This window comes from Rousettus aegyptiacus, unplaced genomic scaffold (assembly GCF_014176215.1).
Source record: "Rousettus aegyptiacus isolate mRouAeg1 unplaced genomic scaffold, mRouAeg1.p scaffold_m13_p_6, whole genome shotgun sequence".
In the NCBI taxonomy this organism is placed as follows: domain Eukaryota; kingdom Metazoa; phylum Chordata; class Mammalia; order Chiroptera; family Pteropodidae; genus Rousettus; species Rousettus aegyptiacus.
The window spans coordinates 69,871,880-69,893,115 of record NW_023416309.1 but is presented as its reverse complement, the minus strand read 5'-3'; the positions used below and the strand labels follow the sequence as shown (position 1 = coordinate 69,893,115).

The 21,236-nt window shown below is 35.4% G+C and overlaps 1 protein-coding gene across 4 annotated transcripts in view; it reads left to right on the top strand.

Annotated features, from left to right (window-relative positions):
* MAP2K4 (mitogen-activated protein kinase kinase 4) overlaps window positions 1-21,236 on the top strand; it is a 100,202-nt gene that overhangs the window by 34,487 nt on the left and 44,479 nt on the right. The window contains exon 1 of one of the 4 annotated variants that reach the window (XM_016158074.2): window positions 8,706-10,430. The exons of the other annotated variants lie outside the window; for them this stretch is intronic. Within the exon in view, the coding sequence (XP_016013560.1) occupies window positions 10,396-10,430 (35 nt within the window). The 5' untranslated portion in view covers window positions 8,706-10,395. Of the gene's footprint in view, window positions 1-8,705; window positions 10,431-21,236 lie in introns of those variants that run through there. 4 annotated transcript variants of the gene reach the window in all.

Here is a 21,236-nt window from a genome sequence, read left to right as displayed (position 1 = left end):
GTTTCCTCAAGGGTCAGTTTTTCTTTGGTTCTTGTCTTTCTCCTATATTTCAGGTTTTTTTCCCCACACATCTTATAATTCTTGATTGTCTATTAATAATTGAGGATGAGAAAATTAAAAGGTTCATTGGAAGCTCTAGTTATTGGTGATCATATGGTGAGCTCAACTTTACTTTTCTGGGAGTTGGATGTCAGGCCATGAGTATTCTAGATGCCAGAATACATTCCCCTAAGAGGCTGAATTCTTTCCAGATACTATGTTTATATTTTTTAGAGACATGCTGTTTATTTTTATTTTTATTCTGAGGGCAGTATGGAGAAGAAAGGAGGAACTGACTAGACCTTTCTTCTAGAAAGAATTTTAATGAACTCATATGTTTCTAGGCCTTCATACTTTCCAACTGTGGATCCTGTCTCAGGTTCTCTTGTGACCATTATTTATCTCTCATTTCTGTTGCATGCTTCCATCCCACCATGTGTTATGGGCTATAGTTTTCTCTATTACTTTAAAAAATATATATGTATAAGAGGGTTGAAATCATACCAACCATATTCTCTGATCGTAATGCTTTGAAACTAGAGATCAGCTGCAAAAAGAAAGCAGGAAGAACCACAAATACATGGAGATTAAACAACATGCTACTGAAGAATAACTGGGTCAGAGAAGAAATAAAAACAGAGGTCAAGAGATACATAGAAACAAATGATAATGATAGTTCAACACATCAAAACTTTTGGGACACGGTCATAAGAGGAAAAGTTCATATCATTACAGGCCTATCTCCAAAAGCAAGAATGAGCCCAAAGAAACAACCTAACACTTCATCTTAAAAAACTAGAAAAGGAAGAATAAATGAAGCCTAAAGTCAGCAGAAAGAAAGAATCAAAATTAGATCAGGAATAAATGAAATTAAAAACAAACAAAAAAATAGAAAAAATATATGCAACAAAGAGCTGGTTCTTTGAGAAGGTTAATAAAATTGACAAACCCATGGCTAGACTCAGTAAAGAAAAATGAGAAGACACAAATAAAATCAGGGATGAAAGAGGAGAAATTACAACTGACATAGTGGGAAAAAAAAGATCATACAAGAACACTAAGAAAAATATATAACACCAAATTTAATAACCTAGAAGAAGTGGACCAGTACTAAGAAAAATACAGTCTTCCTAGATTGAATCAAGGAGAACTGGAAAATCTAAATAGACTGATCAGCAGTATGGAAATTGAAACAATCATCAAAAACCTACCAAAAAGTAAAAGTCCAGGACCAGATGGCTTCACCAGTGAATTCCACCAAACATTCAAAGAAGATTTAATACCTATTCTCAAACTCTTCCCAAAAATCAAAGAGGAGGCAATACTTCCCAATTCATTTTATGAGGCCAGTATTACTCTCATACCAAAACCTGGTAAAGATAAACAGAAAAAGAAAATTACAGACCAATATCTCTCATGAACACAGATGCAAAATTCCTAAATAAGATACCAGCAAACTGAATACAGCAACATATTAAAAAGATTATACACCACAATCCACTGAGTTTCATCAAAGGGGCACAAGGATGATTCAACATACACACATCGATTTATGTGACATACCACATAAAAAAATAATCATTTGATCGAATCAATAGATGCAGAAAAAGCTTTCAACAAGATACAGAATCTATTTATGATCAAAGTACTTAACAAAATCTGAAGGACAGTATCTTAACATAATAAAGGCCACCTATTACAAACCTTCAGCCAACATTATACTTAATGGTGAATAACTAAAAACCTTCCAAAATCAGGAACAAGGCAAGGCTGTCCACTATCACCACTGTTACTCAATATAACATTGGAGGTCCTAGCGAGTACAGTCAGGCAAGAGAAAGATATAAAAGGCATCTAAATAGAAATGAAGATGTCAAACTTACTTCTTGTGGATGGCATGATTCTCTATATAGAAAACCCTAAAGACTCCACAAGAACACTACTAGAAACAATAAGCAAATACAGTAAAATTTCTGGATACAAAATCAAAGTTCAAAAATCCATAATGTTCCTATCCTCTAATAATGAAGTGATAGAAAAAGAAGTGGAAAAATAATTCTTTTTGCAATTGCAACAAAAAGAATAAAATACCTAGGAATAAATTTAACGAAACAAGTGAAGGACCTATATAACGAAAACTACAAGACCCTATTAAAAGAAATCAAAGAAGATACAAAGAAATGGAAAGATATTTCATGTTCTTGGACTTGAAGAATCAACATAGTTAGAATGACCACATTACCTAAAGCCTAATACAGATTTATTGCAATCCCCATCAAAATCTTATTGGCATTTTTTAAAGAAATAGAACAAAAAAATCATCAGATTTGTATGGAAGCACGAAACACCCCGAATTACCAAAGCCATCCTGAGAAAAAAAAATGAGGCTGGAGACATCACTCTGCCTGACTTCAAATTATACTACAAAGTGACAGTATTGGCAGCAAAACAGACACATGGACCAGTGGAACAGAATCAAGAGTCCAGAAGTAAACCCATATTTATATGGGCAAATATTTTTCAACAAAAAAAGCCAAAAATATACAGTGAGAATGGTGCTGGGAAAACTGGAAAGCCACCTGCAAAAGAATGAAACTAGACTGTTGTCTATTACCACACACCAAAATTAACTCAGAATGGATTAAGGACCTGAGTATAAGACCTGAAACAATAAAATGCACAGAAGAAAACATAGGAACTAAACTTAAGAACCATGGGCTTAAAGAGCATTTTATGAATGTGACCTCAAAAACAAGGGAAAAGAAAGCCAAAATAAATGAATGGGACTACATCAAACGAAAAATCTTTCGCTCAGCAAAAGAAATCGTCAACAAGGTAAAGAGACAACTATCTGAGTGGGAAAATATATTTGCAAGCAACAACTCCGATAAGGGTGGGCCTAATATCAAAAATATACAAAGAACTCATACAACTCAATAACAACAACAACAACAAAACAATCCAATCAAAAAATAGGCACAGAACCTGAACAGACACTTCTCCCAAAATGGCATACAAATGACCAACAAATATTTGAAGTGATGCTCGACTTCGGTAGCTATTAGAGAAATGCAAATTAAAACCACAATGAGATACAACCTCACACCTGTTAGATTAGCTATAATCAACAGGACAAGTAATAACGTGTTGGAGAGGATGCGGAGAAAAAAGAACTCTCCTACACTGCTGATGGGACTGCAAATTGGTACAGACACTATGGAAAACAGTATGGAGGTTCCTCAAAAAACTAAGTATTGATTTACTATATGATCCAGCAATCTCTCTACTGTGTATTTATCCCAAAGACTTGAAAACATACATCCGAAAAGATATCTGCACACTGATGTTTATAGCAGCATTATTCACAGCAGCCAGGTTATGGAAGCAAACAAAGCGTTCTACAATAGAGGATTGGCTACAGAAGCTGTGATACATATATACAATGGAATATGACTCAGCCATAAGAAGAGATGAAATACTGCCATTTATGACAACAAGCGAAATAAGCAAGACAGAAAAAGTTGAAAATCACATGCTGTCACTTATATGTGGGATATAAACCTAAAAGCAACAAATGAACATGACAGAGTCTCATGGCGTGGAGTATAAGCTAGTGGTTACTAGTGGGGGTCAAAAATAGGGTTTAGGGGAAGGGTGAAGTGGGTAAAGGCGGTCAAATATATGGTAGCTGAAGGAAACCGGATTGGTAAACACACAATAGAATATACAGGTGTCAAATGATAATGTATGCCTGAAAATTATATAATTGTATTAATCAATGTTAGCCCAATAAACTTAATTAAAAGTAAAAAAGAAAACTGCAAAACATTACTGAGAGAAGTAAAAGACCTAAATTCATGTATCAAGATGCCAGGCTTAAGGATTAGAAGCTGCGATATTACTAGAATATCTGTTCTGCTCACACTTAACTATTGGTTCAGTGTAATCCCAGTGAAATCCCACCAAACTATTAAAATATATGTAATTTGACATAGTCTAAAATTTATATGGAAATGCAAAGAACCTAGAATAGCCAAAAACAATTTTGTAAAAGAATAAGTCAGAGGACTTAAACTACCTGATTTCAACTTTAACTATACTTATATTAATTATGGCTTTGTGGAAGGGCATTAAGGATAGATTGATCAGTGGGATAGAATGGAAAGTTCAGTAGACAAACACACATACAGTTACTGATTTTTGACCAGAGTGCCTTTACATTCAGTGGGGAAAAGGATAGACTTTTCATGGTAATGGAACAACTCTAAGTATGGAGCAGAATAAACCGTGATTCCTACTTCACACCAAATGTAAAAATTAATTGAGCTAGATCATAGACCTAAAAGCAAAAATTCTATAAAGCTTCTAACAAAATATTCAAATCGGTTTGTGATCTGGTGTAGACAAGTATTTCTTTGACAGGACAAAGAAATAACCACTACTAAATTATGAATTAGATTTCATCAAATTCAAAATTTCTGCTCATCAGAAGTTTCTTAATAAACAGGCAAGCTTCATACTGGGAGGAAATGTTTATAGTTTATATCTGACAAAGGACTTTAGTATATATAATGAACTACACACAGAACAACCTAATTAAAAATATGAGTTAAAGACTTGAAGACATTTTACAAAAGAGGTATAGGAAGAGATAATAAGTACAAGAAAAACATGCTTAACAGCATAATAATTAGGGAAATGCAAAATAAAACCACAAGGAAAAACTATTTGTAAAGGAAAAATCTCAGATAGTTTACCTATGTAAAAACCTACATTGTGTTTCATTTTCTTTTTGTCTCCTTTACTACTACTTACACAGAACACTTCACTTCTGACACTTTTGGTCACCAGATGTGTTGGCATTTTTCTCCACAACAAACAAGTCTCCCACACTAGCTGGATGTTCTACAATTTAACTCAATTTTGACATCATTTACGTAGAAATAGTGTCAGATCCTATAGGTTAGAGGCTTGGCCCAAGACTGCTCCTCCCACCCCCACTTCAGATGCTAGTCAGAAGCTCAGGTTATCACCTATGCTTCAGATCAGATAGGCTACAGTGGAGGTTCCAACTACCCTCTCCTCAGATTTGGTTAATTTGCTAGAGTGGCTTGTAGACCAGACATAAAAGAATGAAGGAAAAAATGTGCACAAAATTGGGAATGAGTGCTATTTTTAAACAGCCACCCTTTTTTTTCTTAACTTTGGATATGGTGTGATGGAGAGTTGGTCATATTTTAGAGACTTAAAATAGATTTATTTTGGCATTATTTTTCTAACAAACTTGTTTATGAAAGAACATTTCAGAACTGACCTTGCAAGTAACTTGTAAAGTTATTTAATGAAAGTATGTCTGTATCAAAAAAAGTGTTTTCCCACACAGGGAAACACTTTTATTATGTTCACCAGCTTATTAAAAGATATGATAAAGGATACAGATGAACAGCCAGAACAAGAGATACCTAGGGCAAGATAATCTAGGGAGGATCCCAAATGCAGGAGCTTCTGTCCATGTGATTGGGGTATGTCACCCTCCTGGTATGGATGTGTTCACCAACCTAGAAACTCTCTGAACATCCATTGAAATTTTATGGCAGCTTCTTCATGTAGGCATGATTAATTATTTATTTCGTTTCCAGCCTGTCTTCCTTTCTGGAAGATGGGGATTGGGTCTGAAAATTCCAAGCTTATAATCATGGCTTGTTCTTTTCGGTGATCAGCCGTTATCTAGGAGCCCAAGGAGAGTCACCTTATTAGAACGAAAGATGCTTTAGTCCTCTTAACATGTAAGAATATTTTTTTATGTAAGAATTTATAAGGGTTTTAGGAGCATTGTGTCAGGGATGGAATTCTCTTAACATTTAGGAATTTCCAAGGGTTTTAGGAGCTCTGTGCCCAGAACCGGGGGCGGGGTTGAGCAGAAGAAAGACACACACACACATTCATTCATTCATTCATTCATTCGTTCATATCCGTTTGCTCACACCATTGCACACCTACCAGAATGGATAAAATTTGAAAGACCACAGACTATTTTGGCAAGTCTATGGTGTAACTAAAATTCTCATACATTGTTGGGGAAGTAGAAAATGGTACCACCACTTTAGAAGACTGTTTGAAAGTTTCTTATAAAGTTAACCATCTATCCCATTACCTAGCAGTTCTCTTCTTTGTTAATGACAAAAGATGAAAATGTCCTCAGAAAGACTTGCATATGAATGCTTATAAATACTTTATAAGAGCCTTCAAACTAGAAACAACCCAGATGTCCATTGGTGGGAGAATGGATAAACAAAATGTGGTACAATCATCTTTTGGTATCCTGGAAGGATTGGTTCTAGGACCCACGAGGATACCAAAATCTGGGGATGCTCATATATTCCATATGTAAAATGGTACAGTGTTTACATATAACATGCATATTCTCCTATATACTTTAAATCATCCTTAGGTTAATTATAATACCTAATGTAAAAGCTGTGTAAGTAGTAGTTATACTATATTTAGGGAATAATGACAAGAACAAAGTATGCACATGTTCAGTACAGACCCAACCATTGTAGGGATAACTACACAGTATATGTCAGGAGCAATGTAACTTTTTCTTTTTTCAAATATTTTCAATATGTGGTTGGTTGAATTTGTGGATGAGGAACTGCAGATATGGATAGCTGACTGTATATTATTAAATGAGGTAGTACCGATGCCCATAATCACATCGATGAATCTCCAGAAGTGCTGAGCAGAAGCCAGTCATAAGAGAACACACTGCTTGATTCTATCTATACGAAATTCTAAAGTTGGCAAAACTAGTCTATTGTGATCAAAATCGAAACTATTTGTCTCTGGGAGGGACTGATAAGAATGACACAAGACAACTTTCCAGGGTGATGGAATGTTCTTTAACTTGTTAGAAGTATGAGAAATAAGCGTATATGCATTTGTTAACTCATCCAACTGATTTGTACATTTTGCTATATGAACATGATACTTAAAAAAAACAGAACAATAACAATAAAAATTGTAAGTATATTATATACTCCCACTGAACAGTCCTTGTGTTTTTTTTGTCCTTGTTCTCACAACACCTGTGTGTTTCAACAGTCTCTTGATAAGTACATGAACACTGTTTTTATTGAATTCAGCTCTTACGCTTCAGAACAGTATCGTGACATATTTTGCCCCTTTGGTTTGTCTTGTGGTGATGTTTGAAAGAAACCTAGAGTAATATTCTTAAGAAGTTTATTAAGTATCTTTGAAGATTAATCTAGAACATCTGTCAAGTCACATCAGGTATGGTATGGTATACCTCTTTACTGTGTTTTTATTTAAAAAGATTTACTAGCCTGTCTTCCTTTCTCCTTTCCTCCCTCCCACCCTCTTTTCCTTTCCTCTCACTTTGCCTTTCCCTTTCATTTCCTCCCTCTTCCTCGCCACCCCCCCCCCCATCCCTTTCTTGCTAATACAGAGAAGTATAAGGAAGAAAACCAAAAGGGCCCATAATCTTACCATCTAGTTCATGTTACCCTTTAAAAAATTAATACATGCTTCTGGTAAGAGAATTCAATTGGTACAGAAAGTGATAAAATAAAAAGTAAGCTTCGTGCCCTTAATAGTTCTCTCTAAAGATAAACCTTAAAAATGTGAAATGTCTTTGCAGAAAAACTTATTCAAATAGCATAATTATAATAATTTATGTGAATCCTTGAAAATATTTATACAAAAATAAATTTTATACATGCTTTGCAGCTTGAATTTTTTTTCACTTAGTACATCTTGAAGATATTTCTAAATTAGCATATACCTTATTCTTTTTCAGTGAGTTATATATTTTTCATTATATTGCATGGGTGTATTGTCTATTTACCTAGATGCCTACTGATAGCCATTAGATCATTTTCATTTTTAAAAACAATATTGTGAAGAACACCTTTGTGCTGGTGAAATGTATTTTTGTTTATTCTTCAGAGAGTGACAGTTTTTAACAATTCTGTCTTAGGAGACCGAAAGTAGCTTTGTCTCAAACTTGGCACTGTTGACATTTTAGGCTGGATAATTCTTTGTTACAGGGAACTGCCCTGTGCATTGTTGGGTGTTTAGCAGCGTTTCTGGACTCTACCCACTAGATGCTAGTAGTCTTCTCTTCCCCCAGCTGTAAAACCAAAATTGTCCCCAGATATTTTCAAATAACTCATGAGGTACAAAATTGTCCGTGGTTGAGAACCACTGGTACAGAGACCATTGTGAGTTCACACACGTGGTTACTATTGCCTCTCTCCTGAGGAGCTGTCAAAGTCAAATATAAGAGGTGTGTTATTCCTTATCTTGGAGTTTGAAAGGGAGTAGAATTGGGGAATGGATATAAGACAATCACATAGAGTTCAGGGATTTCATCAGAGCTTTCTGAGCAACTGATAGCTATCAGAAACCAAAACAACCTAATACATATCCTACCATACAGTCACCAGTTTGTTAAATGCCTACCTTCTATTAGGTACTATGGTAGGCACAGGGTATTTCATGTTGGAAAAGATGTGATTGCTGCTTCATGAAGATTAAAGTTAATGGTAGACACAGACATTCAGCTACATGTGTCTATATATTTAAATTATATATTTTATATATAAGCTTAAATAATTAAAATGTAAGTAAAAATATAAATAATTATAAATATACATACTGTTGAAAGAAAAGAACCAGATGCTATGAGTGAATAAAAAAGGAGTGGAGATGCTGAAGAGGTATACATTGAAGGCTTCTAAGCCTGTGTAGATTTTCGTAGATTTGGGGAAGGGACTGATAAGAATGTTCCAGATGGAGAGAATAGCATGTATTTGAAGTTGCAAGATATCAAGGTGGGAAGGATTCAGCTTTTCATGGAATTGAATGAATACCAGCTTGATAAGATAGTGATTGAGGAGAAAAATGAATTTAAAATAAATGTGGAGAGGTAGTCATGGGTCAGATAATGTACAGCCTTGTTGGTAAAGACTTGGGATGGTATCTGAAGTGAGAAGATCTGGAAGGGTTATAAGCAAGCAAGTGACAAGATTGGTTTATATTCTAAAATTATTCAGGCTGCTATGTAGAATATGTAATGGAGGGAGGCAAGAATGGAATTGAGGAGTCCTAGTAAGGCTGTGCTAGTGTAGCTAAAACATAATGGATGACAATGAATGATTTTAGGTTGATGACAGTGGAGGTAGAGGGAAATGGACAAATTCCAAAGAAATTTTGAAGGTAGCATTATCAAAAACTGGTACTAATTTGAATGTGGGTGGGAAAGAGGGGTAGCTGTTCATAGTGACTTCAAGAATTTCTGGTTCGCTGATGTGTTCAGTTGCCATTACTTAGGTGGAGACCACTGGATTTGGAGCATCTGTAGATGAGGGAGCATAGAAGATCAAGAGTTCAGCTACTTAGAGGAGAGGGTGTAGATTAGAGATGAAAGGTTGAGAATTGTCAGTGTATACATAACATTGTCTAGGTAGAGAGCGTATCTTGATGAGAGAATTGGGTTCAGGGCTGAGCCCTGAGGAAATCTAACATTTAGAGGTTGGGTAGAATAGGAGCAACTGACAAAGACAGGGAAGACACTTGAGAAGTAGGGAACAAATCAGTAAGGTGCAATGTCATAGAAACTAAACATTGTTTCAGAGGGCAGGTAGGAGGGGATTATGGTCAGTTACGCCTGATGTTCTGAGAATAGGTACTTAAGAAGGCTGCTTTTTGGTGACAACTCCTGAGATACACGTTCAACTTTTCTACTTTCTTACATACCTGAATAGATTGTTTTAGCCACCAGTGGCGACCGAAGCCCAAACAGGAAAAGGATTTCAGGAAAACTTGTAACCTGTTCTTTTAGGACAGCTTTTCTAACTTCTATAAGAAAAACAGCTCAGAAAAACTATTCTAATGGTGAACTCTGAGTACAGATGAATACTCTTAGTTCTTAGGGTATGCTATCAATAGCAGCAAGATGAAACACGAATGTTTATCTTATCTGATTTTACTTTTTTCCTTGGTGATAAAAATTGCTTTCTACTTCATAGATCAGTACTACTTCAAAATACTGCAGATTTGCATAGTTAATACCTTCTGTTCACTGAATATGGGTATCAGAATTTGAAAATTTATATTTAGAGTGAGAAATTCTAGACATCTTTCTTTTTTCAGTGTTTTTCCCTTTTGCCTCATCTTAGATCTTAGCAAAGATACTTATTTTGTTAGTAGTGCCAGGAAGCAGGCTGTTTCCATGACAACTGGCAGACTGCATTTACTGTGGAAATTTCCGGAATTAACAGCTGCATTGCAGAAGGATGCATAAAGTAGTATTCATCTAGCGATTCTAACAGTATGGACACAGAGGAACTCTTGCTGTGGTATGCAGGGTATGTGTTGTGTTTATTTTTCTATCTAAGGAGTGTTACTACAAATACATATGCTGAAGAGAGTAAAACAGCTTTAGGCATTTTAGTATATGCTGGCTTGATAAAATCAAAGATGCTTAGGGAAAAAGAAGGAAATAATTTGGGAACAAATGTGTGTGATAGCATACAGAGGAAGTCAAGATCAAGATAAATGAAATAAGAGAATGTGATAATGAAATAAGAGGAGAAAATACACTTCAAATTAATTAGGTAATAAAGGGTTCTGAGGGATAGTGTTTCAAGACACAAGAAGGTACTTATCAAAAGAAAATTAGTAGGCATTGGCAAGTTTGAGGAATCAAGTTCTCATGTCCAGGAAGAAATCTCTTAAAAGTATGTAGCTCTTACTTGCTGAAAGATACATACATATGAGAGATGTTAGGGAGGTTTGCTGCCACCTTACTGTACCCGTTTACCTCAGAGAATCAGGGAGGGGTTGTTAGACCCTTGGTCCCACTCCCTGTTGATTTGTGGGGGATTTTTAAGAAAAAAACTTGAAATGTATCTCAAGATTAAATTCTGGAAATAAAACTATAGGATTTGAATAAATGGAGTTTTTTATCTTCCAGAGATTAATTGTAAATTTGAAAGAAAAAGGATATGAAAAATGAATAGATATGATTTAGATCATTTGAATGATATATGTCATTTAGATGACTGGATATTATTTAGATGATATGGTGAGCAAACTAGCTCATGAGTGAAATGTACACTGCTGCTGGTTTTTGTAAATAAAGTTTTATTGGAACATAGTCATTTGGTTATATAGTTGTGACAAAGACTATGGCTGGCAAACCTAAAATATTTTCTATCTTTCCATTTATGGAAAAAGTTTAGTTACTCATGGTGTAGACGGTATATTGCAGGGGTTCCCAAACTCTAGGCCATAGACCAGTACTAGTCTGTGGCCTGTTAGAAAGCGGGTTGCACAATAAGAAGTGAGTGGCAGGCAAGTGAGCGAAGCTTCATCTGTATTTGCAGCCACTCCTAAGTTCTAGACCACCTCAGCTCCACCTCAGATTATCAGGCATTAGATTTTCATAGGAGCACCAGTCGTTGGTGCCTAAAAGGTTGGGGACCACTGGTTGGATTCCTAGTGCTGCTGTAACAAATTACTACAGACTTGATGGCTTAAATAACAGAAATTTGTTCTCTAGGAGTTCTAGGGGCCAGAAATCTGAAATCAAGGTGTTGGTTGGGCCATGCTTCTTCCAAAGTCCTCACTTCTTTCAGGCTGGTGGCTCGTGGGGTTCCTTGGGTTGTGATAACATAACTTCGATTATTGCCTCCAATTTCTTTTGGCCTTCTTTCTTGTTTTTCTCTGTGTGTCCACCTTCTTTTTTTCTGTCTCTTATAAGGATAGTTGTTATTATATTCAGGGCCTACCCTAATCCAGGACAATCTTTTTTTGAAGCCCTTATGTTAATTATATCCATAAGATATAAAAGCCTGAGGTTCCAGATGACTTATCTTTCATTGCTGGCATGGGGTCGGGGGTGGGAGGGGGGCACAATTCAGTTAACTGCATATGGTATTCAAGACTAGGTTTTGGCTTCTCAGCCACATTCTAGGTTAAGAATAGCTAGCTTCTGGCAAGTTTCCTTTGGAAACCTGTGAAAAATAGCTCTGCAGTAAACTTGTTGACTTGCTAGGGAGGATATTAAATTCACTTTTCAAGGACAGGGTGATGCAGGCAGTAGTTAAGAATGATAGAAGACAGCTTCTGTGTTGCAAACATAAGCAGCAGGGTAGGGGTTGTACTAAAATATTCACAAGAAACTAATGAAGAACAGTGTCTAATGCTTGCTTTCTCCATCACAATCTCCTCTCTGTCCACTTGCTCCAAACAAAGTGAATTTGGAATTTGAATGAAAGATAGTTGGCACCAAAATAAGAATCAGAGTTTTGAGGGATTAGATTCATGACTAGATTGTGACAATGGGAAATATATATTTCAAAATAATTAGATATCATAACCAAGTGGAGGGATGGCAATGTAGAATGTATACAGCAATGTATAGAGCTGTGAGTCTGAGACTTGCTGCTGGTTGGAGAACCTTTATTGTCATAATAGGAGTACGCAGACTATTAGCCTACGCAGGAGAGGTCTGTGTTGTGTTCCATTTATCATCCGAGCACATTTGTAAGCCTTAGTAATGGTAGTAAATATCTATCCTTATATTCATTGTAAGTTTCATTTAGTCTATTTGGGTACATTTGGAAATATTTAAGAAGTGATACATGCCCATGGTGAAGAATCAAATACTAGATGGGATTCCAGTGTGAATGCTGGAGCCGCAGAGAAAACTCCTCATTCTATAATTTGAGAGGCCCTAGCCTAATGCCTATATCCTCACCTGTGTACCTTAAAATGAAACCTCTGATTTAGACTTTATGGAGATGATCATCAGAAGAATTAAGCAAAAATGGTTAGTGGATTCAAATTAGAGTATAAGCAGTACCAAGCTAGCCTAATATACGTTAAAAAATGCTGCTAGAACTGTAGATGAATTTGCTGAGGACTGTTTTGTTTCTTGATTTCAGTATACGTGGGTACAGAGGAGAACACTAAACCCAATCCAGGATTTCCAGGCAGAGTTTCCTGAAGGACAAAACTGGATGAAGTCTGTATTTCCTTTCTAGTCAAATTCTGTTAGTCTGTGACTGTGTATATCTTGAACGCCAAATTGAGACTAGGAAGCTGTGGGGATGAAAGTTTTAATAAAGTATTCTGTACTTTAAGTGCCACTGATGTTAAATTGCATGCTTAAGCTTAAATAGCTTCACAGAAAGATTCAAATTCAACTATAATTAGACTTCAACTTTTTATTTTTCTATTAACAGGCATCTAGAGTAAACATGGAAAAAGAATGAGATAAAGTTTAAAGCATAGATTGGGATTAGATTATGTTGGTTGATTATAGTTCATATAAGTTAAAATTTAAGCATTCTAGCAGGTTCAAAAGTAGCTTAGATTTCAAGTATGTGTATTATATATCAAGTACATGTGTTCCTGAATGTGTCTGTTAATAAAATTTATTTTTTTTAAATCTTTTTATTGACTTATTTGGATAAATGTATCCCAGAAATAATAAAAGTAAGCTTAAGGATACAGTTGTTTGATAGTTATACTTTTAAAAGATAATTCACATAGTAATAGGATTAAAAATTAGCTACAGATTATGAATAAAATGTAGTTAAGACTCTTGGTTCTTATATGCCTCAATAAGTAAGGTTCTGACTTTGTGAAAGCTATTTCAGATTTGTAGTATAAAGTCATATGACTAACAGTGTCCTGCTCAAATTTTATTAAGAAACAAAGATAATATGAAACACAAAATTAAGACAACTTAATGCTAAACTTTGTAGGATCTCTAGTAACAGCCATGATAAAGAAAAAAATTTACCCCAGGTTTCTCTTATAGCATTCCTGCCATTGGCGCAGTAAGTGCTCTAATTGGTAATACATTTAGCCCTGGATGTCTCAAATTGAGACATCCTTTGAACTATAGACATATGATAAGCAAATCCCTTTCAAAGAAGTGTGGGGCTTGAGGACAGTGTACTTTCTGTCAACAGTTTTATTGAAGTATCATTGACTATTATAAACTGTACATATTTAAAGTGTACAATTCGATAAGTTTTGACGTATATCTATACCCATGAAGCCATCGCTACAGGAAAGATAATGAATATATCCGTCATCCTCAAAAGTTTCCTCCTCCATTTTAGTTTTTATATCTAGACAAATATATATTACATGGAATTAAATATATTCCATGTCTATTTAACATATTCTCTTTATCCTTTAATTTCTTGAACATACAGAATACAGTAATACACACCATTCTGTTGCCCTTGTCTACTAATTCTAACATCTCAGTCATTTCTGAGTAAGTTTGAATTGATTGATTTTTCTCCTCATTATAGATCTTACTATCTTGCTACTTTGCATACTTGGTGATGTTAGTTTGCATGCCAGATATTGGGTGCTGGTCTTTTTCAATTCTTATTAATATTTTTGAGCTTTGTTTTTTGGTTAAGTTACTTTGAAATAATTTGATCCTTTCAGGTCTTGTTTTTTAGCTTCGGTAGGTGAGAGCAGATCCTTTGGAGTAATTCCCCATGATTTACGGAGTTTTCCACTCTATTGACCAGAAACAGGACTTGTTTATTCCCTTCAAACCTTTTGGGTGGTTCATTCCTCAAGCTTGTATAGGTTCCTGAAAAGCCTGTGCCAATTCAGGAGGGACCTCTGCATATCTTTGAGGTTCTCTTTCTGTGCTGCTCTCTCTTATCCAGTACAGTTCTCTCTTACCCTTTACTCTGCCTGGAGAACTCCAGCTGCCTTCATGAATGTAATGAGAAGGTAAACAACACCCTGGAGAAATATTTGTAATGCAGAACAAAGGGTTGATATGTTAATAAAGAACTTCTTAGTAGGAGCAACAAAACAAAGGAAGGCCTGGGCAAGAAGGTCTCAGGATGTTATCTCAGGCAGTAAACAAAAGAAGAAACATTTGTTTACCAAATACCTAAGAGTAATAAATCAAAATTCAGTTTAAAACAGTGATTTAACACTAATCACCTTTCAAGTTGGCACAAAAGAAAGGGTGCTATTAACTAGGCACAGCGAGTACTTTGTTGGTGGTGCCACTAAATCAGTGCAGACTCCCTATGCAGCATTACAGTATCCATGTGGACCAGGTAATGACATGTCAAAAATATATTAAGTGAAGTCTATAAGCAATAGATGTGATATGTTCTTTTGTAACGTATAAACATAATACAGAAAGATACAAAGGAGATACTAAATTACTAATAGTGGTTTACTCATTATGATTTTTTTTTTTTAATTTGTCTTCTACCTGTGTAGCTTTAAGAGAGATTTAGGATTATGTAACCTGGTTGCAAAAAGAGGTTCAACTTCTCCGATTGAATTTGCACAACAAAACACTGTATTTACTAGAGGGTAGGGGTAGCAGTAGAGGGTAGGGGTGGTGGTAGAGGGTGGAACTCCAGCTATCAGGGGTAATGTTGGCTGTGCCACTGTATTTCTTTAAAAAAACAAGTCCATCCATCTATATACAAACCCCTAGGCAGTGTTATTAGAAACATAGAAAGAAAGCTTTTCTCAGTGCCCAGTCTGATTAATGTTCTGGAACATGATGTCACAGTTCTTTGTTTTGGTGGGGGGACTCGTAGGATTTCAGAAATTTATAGATTAGTCTGGATCAATGAAAGGATGACAAAGTACTCTAGTACTGATCCAGTATTATAAATTGGTCATTTTTGTTATCAAAGAAAGTCCTCAGAAAGGAGCAAACATGTAAAATCAAAAATTAGAGTTTCCAGATTTTCATATAACAAGATAATTCTCTGATTTAAAAAAAGATTTTCTGTACATTGAATTCTATTTTAATGAGGCTTGTGTGGATTCAAGCTGTATATTAAACATTCTACCTATAATCTTGCATGCTTTGTAAAAGTTGCATTTACACACACATTTACATTTGGGGGGATGTGCATAGCATCTGTGTCAGTTCCTTCCTCCTTCTCCCTCTTCTCCCACCTATCTGTTTTCTCTAGAAAATGAAACTGCTAGTCTCTGGGAACCAAGAATTATTAGGTATGGGATTTAGATGGGCTCTAAGAAATCAAGGACAATCTAAGAAATCGAGGAGGTGCTTTTGGCCTATTGTCTGGAACTGGTCTGTGGGATTTCAAGACACTTAGCATCATTGGCCCCCAGCTACTAAATGCTTATAGCCTTTGCCTGTCATTAGGATGATCAAATTGCTGCCTGTTGTCATCCTCCCTATCACTTTAGACACTCAGGGTGTGAGGTAGCACCTCCTTCTGTGAGAATCACTGGGAAATAAAATATCGTTAGGAGCTGTATTAACTAAAAATAAGTTTGCATATAAACAACAACAACAAGAACAAATAATGACTTTAACAAAATAGGTTATTTTTTTATTCTGTAGATGCAGTCTGACAATAGGCGGACTGATGTCCCGTGTAGTGGCTTGATGGCCATCAGAGTCTAGAGTGCTTTAATTTTCTGTTCCTTTGTTCTCAATAAATGGTTTCCATTTTCAAGGGCCTAGAGGGTGTCTGGAATTCCAATCATCAGGCAACAAGGAAAAAGGGGAAAAAGGAAAAAAAAAAAAAGACCTTCCTTTGAGCTGAGTCAGCTCCTTTTAAATGCTACATTCACATCACGTCCTCTAACTACAAGGAAGTTTGGCATCTTAGTCTGCTCGGGCTGCCATAAAAATGTATCACAGACTGGGTTATTTAAACAACAGAAATTTATTTCTCATAGTTTTGAAGGCTGGGACAATCAAAGTGCTGACAACGTAGGTTTCCTTCCAAGGTTTCTTCTCTTGGCTTGTTGGTGTCTACCAGCTTGCTGTGTGCTCACATGAGGGTCGGTGAGAGACTCTCCTGTGTGAGCAGTTCTTCATGCCTCTTTCAAGAACACAGATCCTGTAACATCAGGGCTCCACCCATATGACCTCATTTAATCTTAATTACCTCCTCATAGGCCCTGTCTCCAGTAGAGTCACATTGAGGGTTAGAGTTTTGACTTAAATTTGTGGGAGTAAGGAGAGTGGTCACAGTTCAATCCATAGGAGTTAGAAAGTGTAGCCTATTAGCTGGGTGTACTGCTGCCTGGAATAAAAAAATTTTCATATTAAGAAAAGAATGGATATTGGGTGGCAGTTGGTAGTAATTACCACAGGGGCTCTTAGCTGAGTTCCCAGGCTGATAATCAGGGGCTTGGAGTTGGAACTCTTATGATGTGTTTGCTGAAGGCAGCTAAGGATAATCTATATAAAATTATGCGTAGAAAATTATAAAATGGAAAATGAGGGAATTATTTCTGATAAAATGCAGTTCCTATTTTCAAAGTGATATTCTAAAGAGAAGTCAGGGAACCTTCTCTTTAAGAGTACAACTATAGGTATATATCAATCACCAAGTAAGGGAAACTTCACATTGCCGCTGGTTTTTACTTTTCCCCAATCATCTCAATGAGTGTGTTTTCTACTTGCTATTCATGTCTTTTTTTCCCCTAGGGTCTCCTATGTAGTTTAGGATAGAAATTGTATCTTGGGACAGAAATTACCATTAGCAGACTGCACATGATCCCTTGTTGCCCTTGAGACTCTTGGTGAACTATTTCCAAAGTGGAATAAACCAGCAGTTTAAAGCTACCGGTATAACTCTGTTTCACCAAAAATATTTATGTTCTTCCATGCACTTCTACAGGGCATCTAAAGGGAATTAGTTTTAGATTAAAGGATCTGTTACATCGCTCTGAAATTCTTGGAGCCTGGAGATCTTAGGTCACACTGAAAATGTTTTATTTTCTTCGAACCCTAGTAATTACATAATTGCATTTAATTTTACTACTCTCCAGTGCTTGTTAAAACTTTAAAAAATTTATGGGTCTTAGTTATATGGAAGTATAGTAAAAAAATGAAAAAGTCTCCTTTTCAGTTGTGTTTGAAACTAGTTGAGAAAGATGCAGTAGCCAAACAGATGGAGATTATAAGGTTTATTCTATCCTTTATAAAGTTGGAAATGTTACATTTGAGGCCAGAATTGTTAGCTAACTCCCTTTGCCCTCAAATAGTTAGACTTACCTAATACCTGAGTGGCAGTCTCTCAGAGGGACAGCCATAGTGTCCCTCTCTGTAGGTAGGCTAGCTTTCAAAGAGAAGAATTGAACTGTGTTCAGTTTCTTCTTCCATATTCACTGATCAGTCAGTAAGAGCTCAGATGAGAGACCAGATTCCTCTGCATGGAAAAATGAGGCATGAAGGAAATAAATGTTCCCTTAAACAGGTGGGAGAGGTAACCCCTAAAATCTTTGATACTTTCCAGTCATTCACATGGCATCCCTTTGGTAAAACCAGAGAATGTCGTCTTTTGAAAAGGAACATGAAGATATTAACCACAAAGAACAAAACACACAGTCTATGTTAATCTGTGAATGTGGTGGTAAGATATAGTATGTCCATGAAATGATTTTTCAAATTTAACTTAACAAGGTTGATAGATTTTTTTTCAGATTTTAATCCATTGTGTTGGTGTCTGTAGATTTCACCAGAGTTTTAATTGCCAATAAAATTCTACTTACCTTTATATAGGAAAAAATATTTTAATGGTAACATCAGTTTATATCTAAACAGCTTCCCTGATGTTGTTAATATTTATCCAAAAATACACTTTTTGAAAAGCTGTATTCAAGAGAGATACTATTTAGTTAAGATTTGTCATCTGTAGGCATGAAAAAATGTGTGTAGCTGATTTTTTAACTGGAGTGTGTATCATTTGATAGTCTAATTACAAGTCCTGTTACAACAAAAACTACTGAAACTTGTTTTCATATTAAAGAACTCTAAATCCATAGGAGAATGTTACTTGTTTTTCTATGGAATTTTTTTCTGCTGGTCTTTTTATGTAAAAGGTTTGATATGGGATCAGGAATGTATCCCTGTCTTGGACTGGGGTTAATTTGAAACTTGAAACCTTGGTTCTTTATTTCTTGAGTGGACTCAACAAAGACAATGGTAGGATGTCTTGGTTAAGAGTTGCCCATGTAGTAGTGTACATAACATACGTTTTAGAAAGAATATAAGAGTAAGTACAAATTCATAGGCAGAACTTATATACAGGTAGAGCAAAAGCATTGGGGACACGTTTGTGGAGTTGAGTTGAACTAATTTTCAGGTAAGAAATTAATAATGGAATGATTATGAATTGCTGATACAGTCGAGTAGAAGTAACACTTAAATCTTGTTTGACAGAGTTGCCTCAAGATAAAAATAACTGCCACTAAGGTTTTGGCCACTTGGTACAGTTGCCTCAATGATTGACTGCTAGAGTTTAATGGTAAAGGTTCAGAACTGTGTATCTATGTACAGTCCTTTTCTGGAAGCCATCATGGTTGGACTAACTATTAAAACAATAGCTGTGAAATTCAGTTTCACTGAAGAGATTGCCAGCACAGTGTGAAAACTCTATGATCATGCTCTGATGACATTCCATAGCATACTCTTCTGTGGGTTTTATAATTCTCTTCCTGCCTAAATGAAAAAATGGAACTCTGGGTAGTAATCACATTCTCCTTTTCATCTTTTGCTTTAGCAGCTTTATTGAGATATAATTCATATACCATACAACTCATCCATATAAACTGTATAATTCAATTGCTTTTAGTATATTCAGGGTTGTGCATTTGTTTACCTTATCAATTTTTGAACATTTTCATTAGCCCAGGAAGGTAATCCACATCCCTTGCTGTTAGTCTGTTCACTTTCAAAAAGAAAAAAAGGACCTTATCTAGAAACTACATAGCAGGCTACAGTAAGCTCAACTATTAGCAGACATATTTCATAATTCTAAAATTCCATCTTTAAAGTAAAGATACTATTATAGCTGTTATTCTGTGATTTTATGTAGTAATGAAATACTATTCATTTTGTTTCTCAGTAATGCTAGCAATAATGTTATATAACAGTGTGCTCATGCGAAAGATATCCTTTAACATATTTATTGCTTGGAAGTAAGTTGCATATCGCATTTACACTCAAGGAGAGGAACTTACACAAAGATGCAAACACCAGGAAAGTGGTAGTCATGGAGACCACCTTAGAGCCTGTCTGCCACAGTCCTTGAATTAGTGAATACTTTAAAAATATTGCTTCTAATTTACCTGTAAATGTTATGGCCTTTTTTCAGCTATCCTCAGTGGTAGTTTGTTACTATATTTCATCAATGATAAAACCACACTATAGATGGTGTTTACTTGCCAGTGAGCATAGCACAATAATCATACATGGAACTTCTTTATGTTAGAATATTTCCTGGCTTATTTGTCTACTTCTTGAAAAAGATTACTGAGGAAATTAGTGACTGGGCTTACTGTACTTGCCTAGATCTGATTTCCATCTTAAAAAGTCTGTTCAGGCTTCACTTCCATACCTGACTGGTTATTTATGCCACTGATTTCTAAGTTTCTTATGACTCTAGATGCTAGAGGATAAATAACATCAGTGAAAGTATTTTGTAAACTGAAGAGAACTTGTATGAGTGAAAGCTGGTGTTATAACTTATTATAATTTGAGAATCTGGTATTTGGAATGCTAGTTCTGTAAATTGTTATTTAGACAAGGCATATTAATCTTTGAACTACAACCTTGAATCTTGGTTATTAATTTTTTTCACCTGGAAGAGGTTTTATTTATTTTTATTGTGGTATAATTGGCACATTCATTTTGGGTGTATGACATAATGATTGAATATTTGTGTATATTGTGAAATGATGACAATAAATCTAATTAGCACTCATCACCACACATAGGTACAAAGTTTTGTGTGTGTGATGAGAAGTTTTAAGATCTGTTCTCTTAGCAACTTTCAAAATACAATTCTGTATTATTAACTATAGTCACTGTGCTGTACATTATTCCCCCAGGACTTATTTATTTTATAACTGGAAGTCCGTACCTTTTGACCAAATCTTGGTTATTATTAATACTAGTATATATAGTTATTCTGGTGGAGTAATTTAAAAATTCTAAATATTTTGAGAACCTTAAAAGTAACTACCAAAAAAAATCTGAGAAACATTCACAAATTTTGGAAGAAAAATGAATAACCAAGCACATAAACTTTTATTGCTTGTATCACAGATCAGATTTTAAAAGAGATTCTGATCATTTAATATGAAATTGAAAGTGTTGATGATAT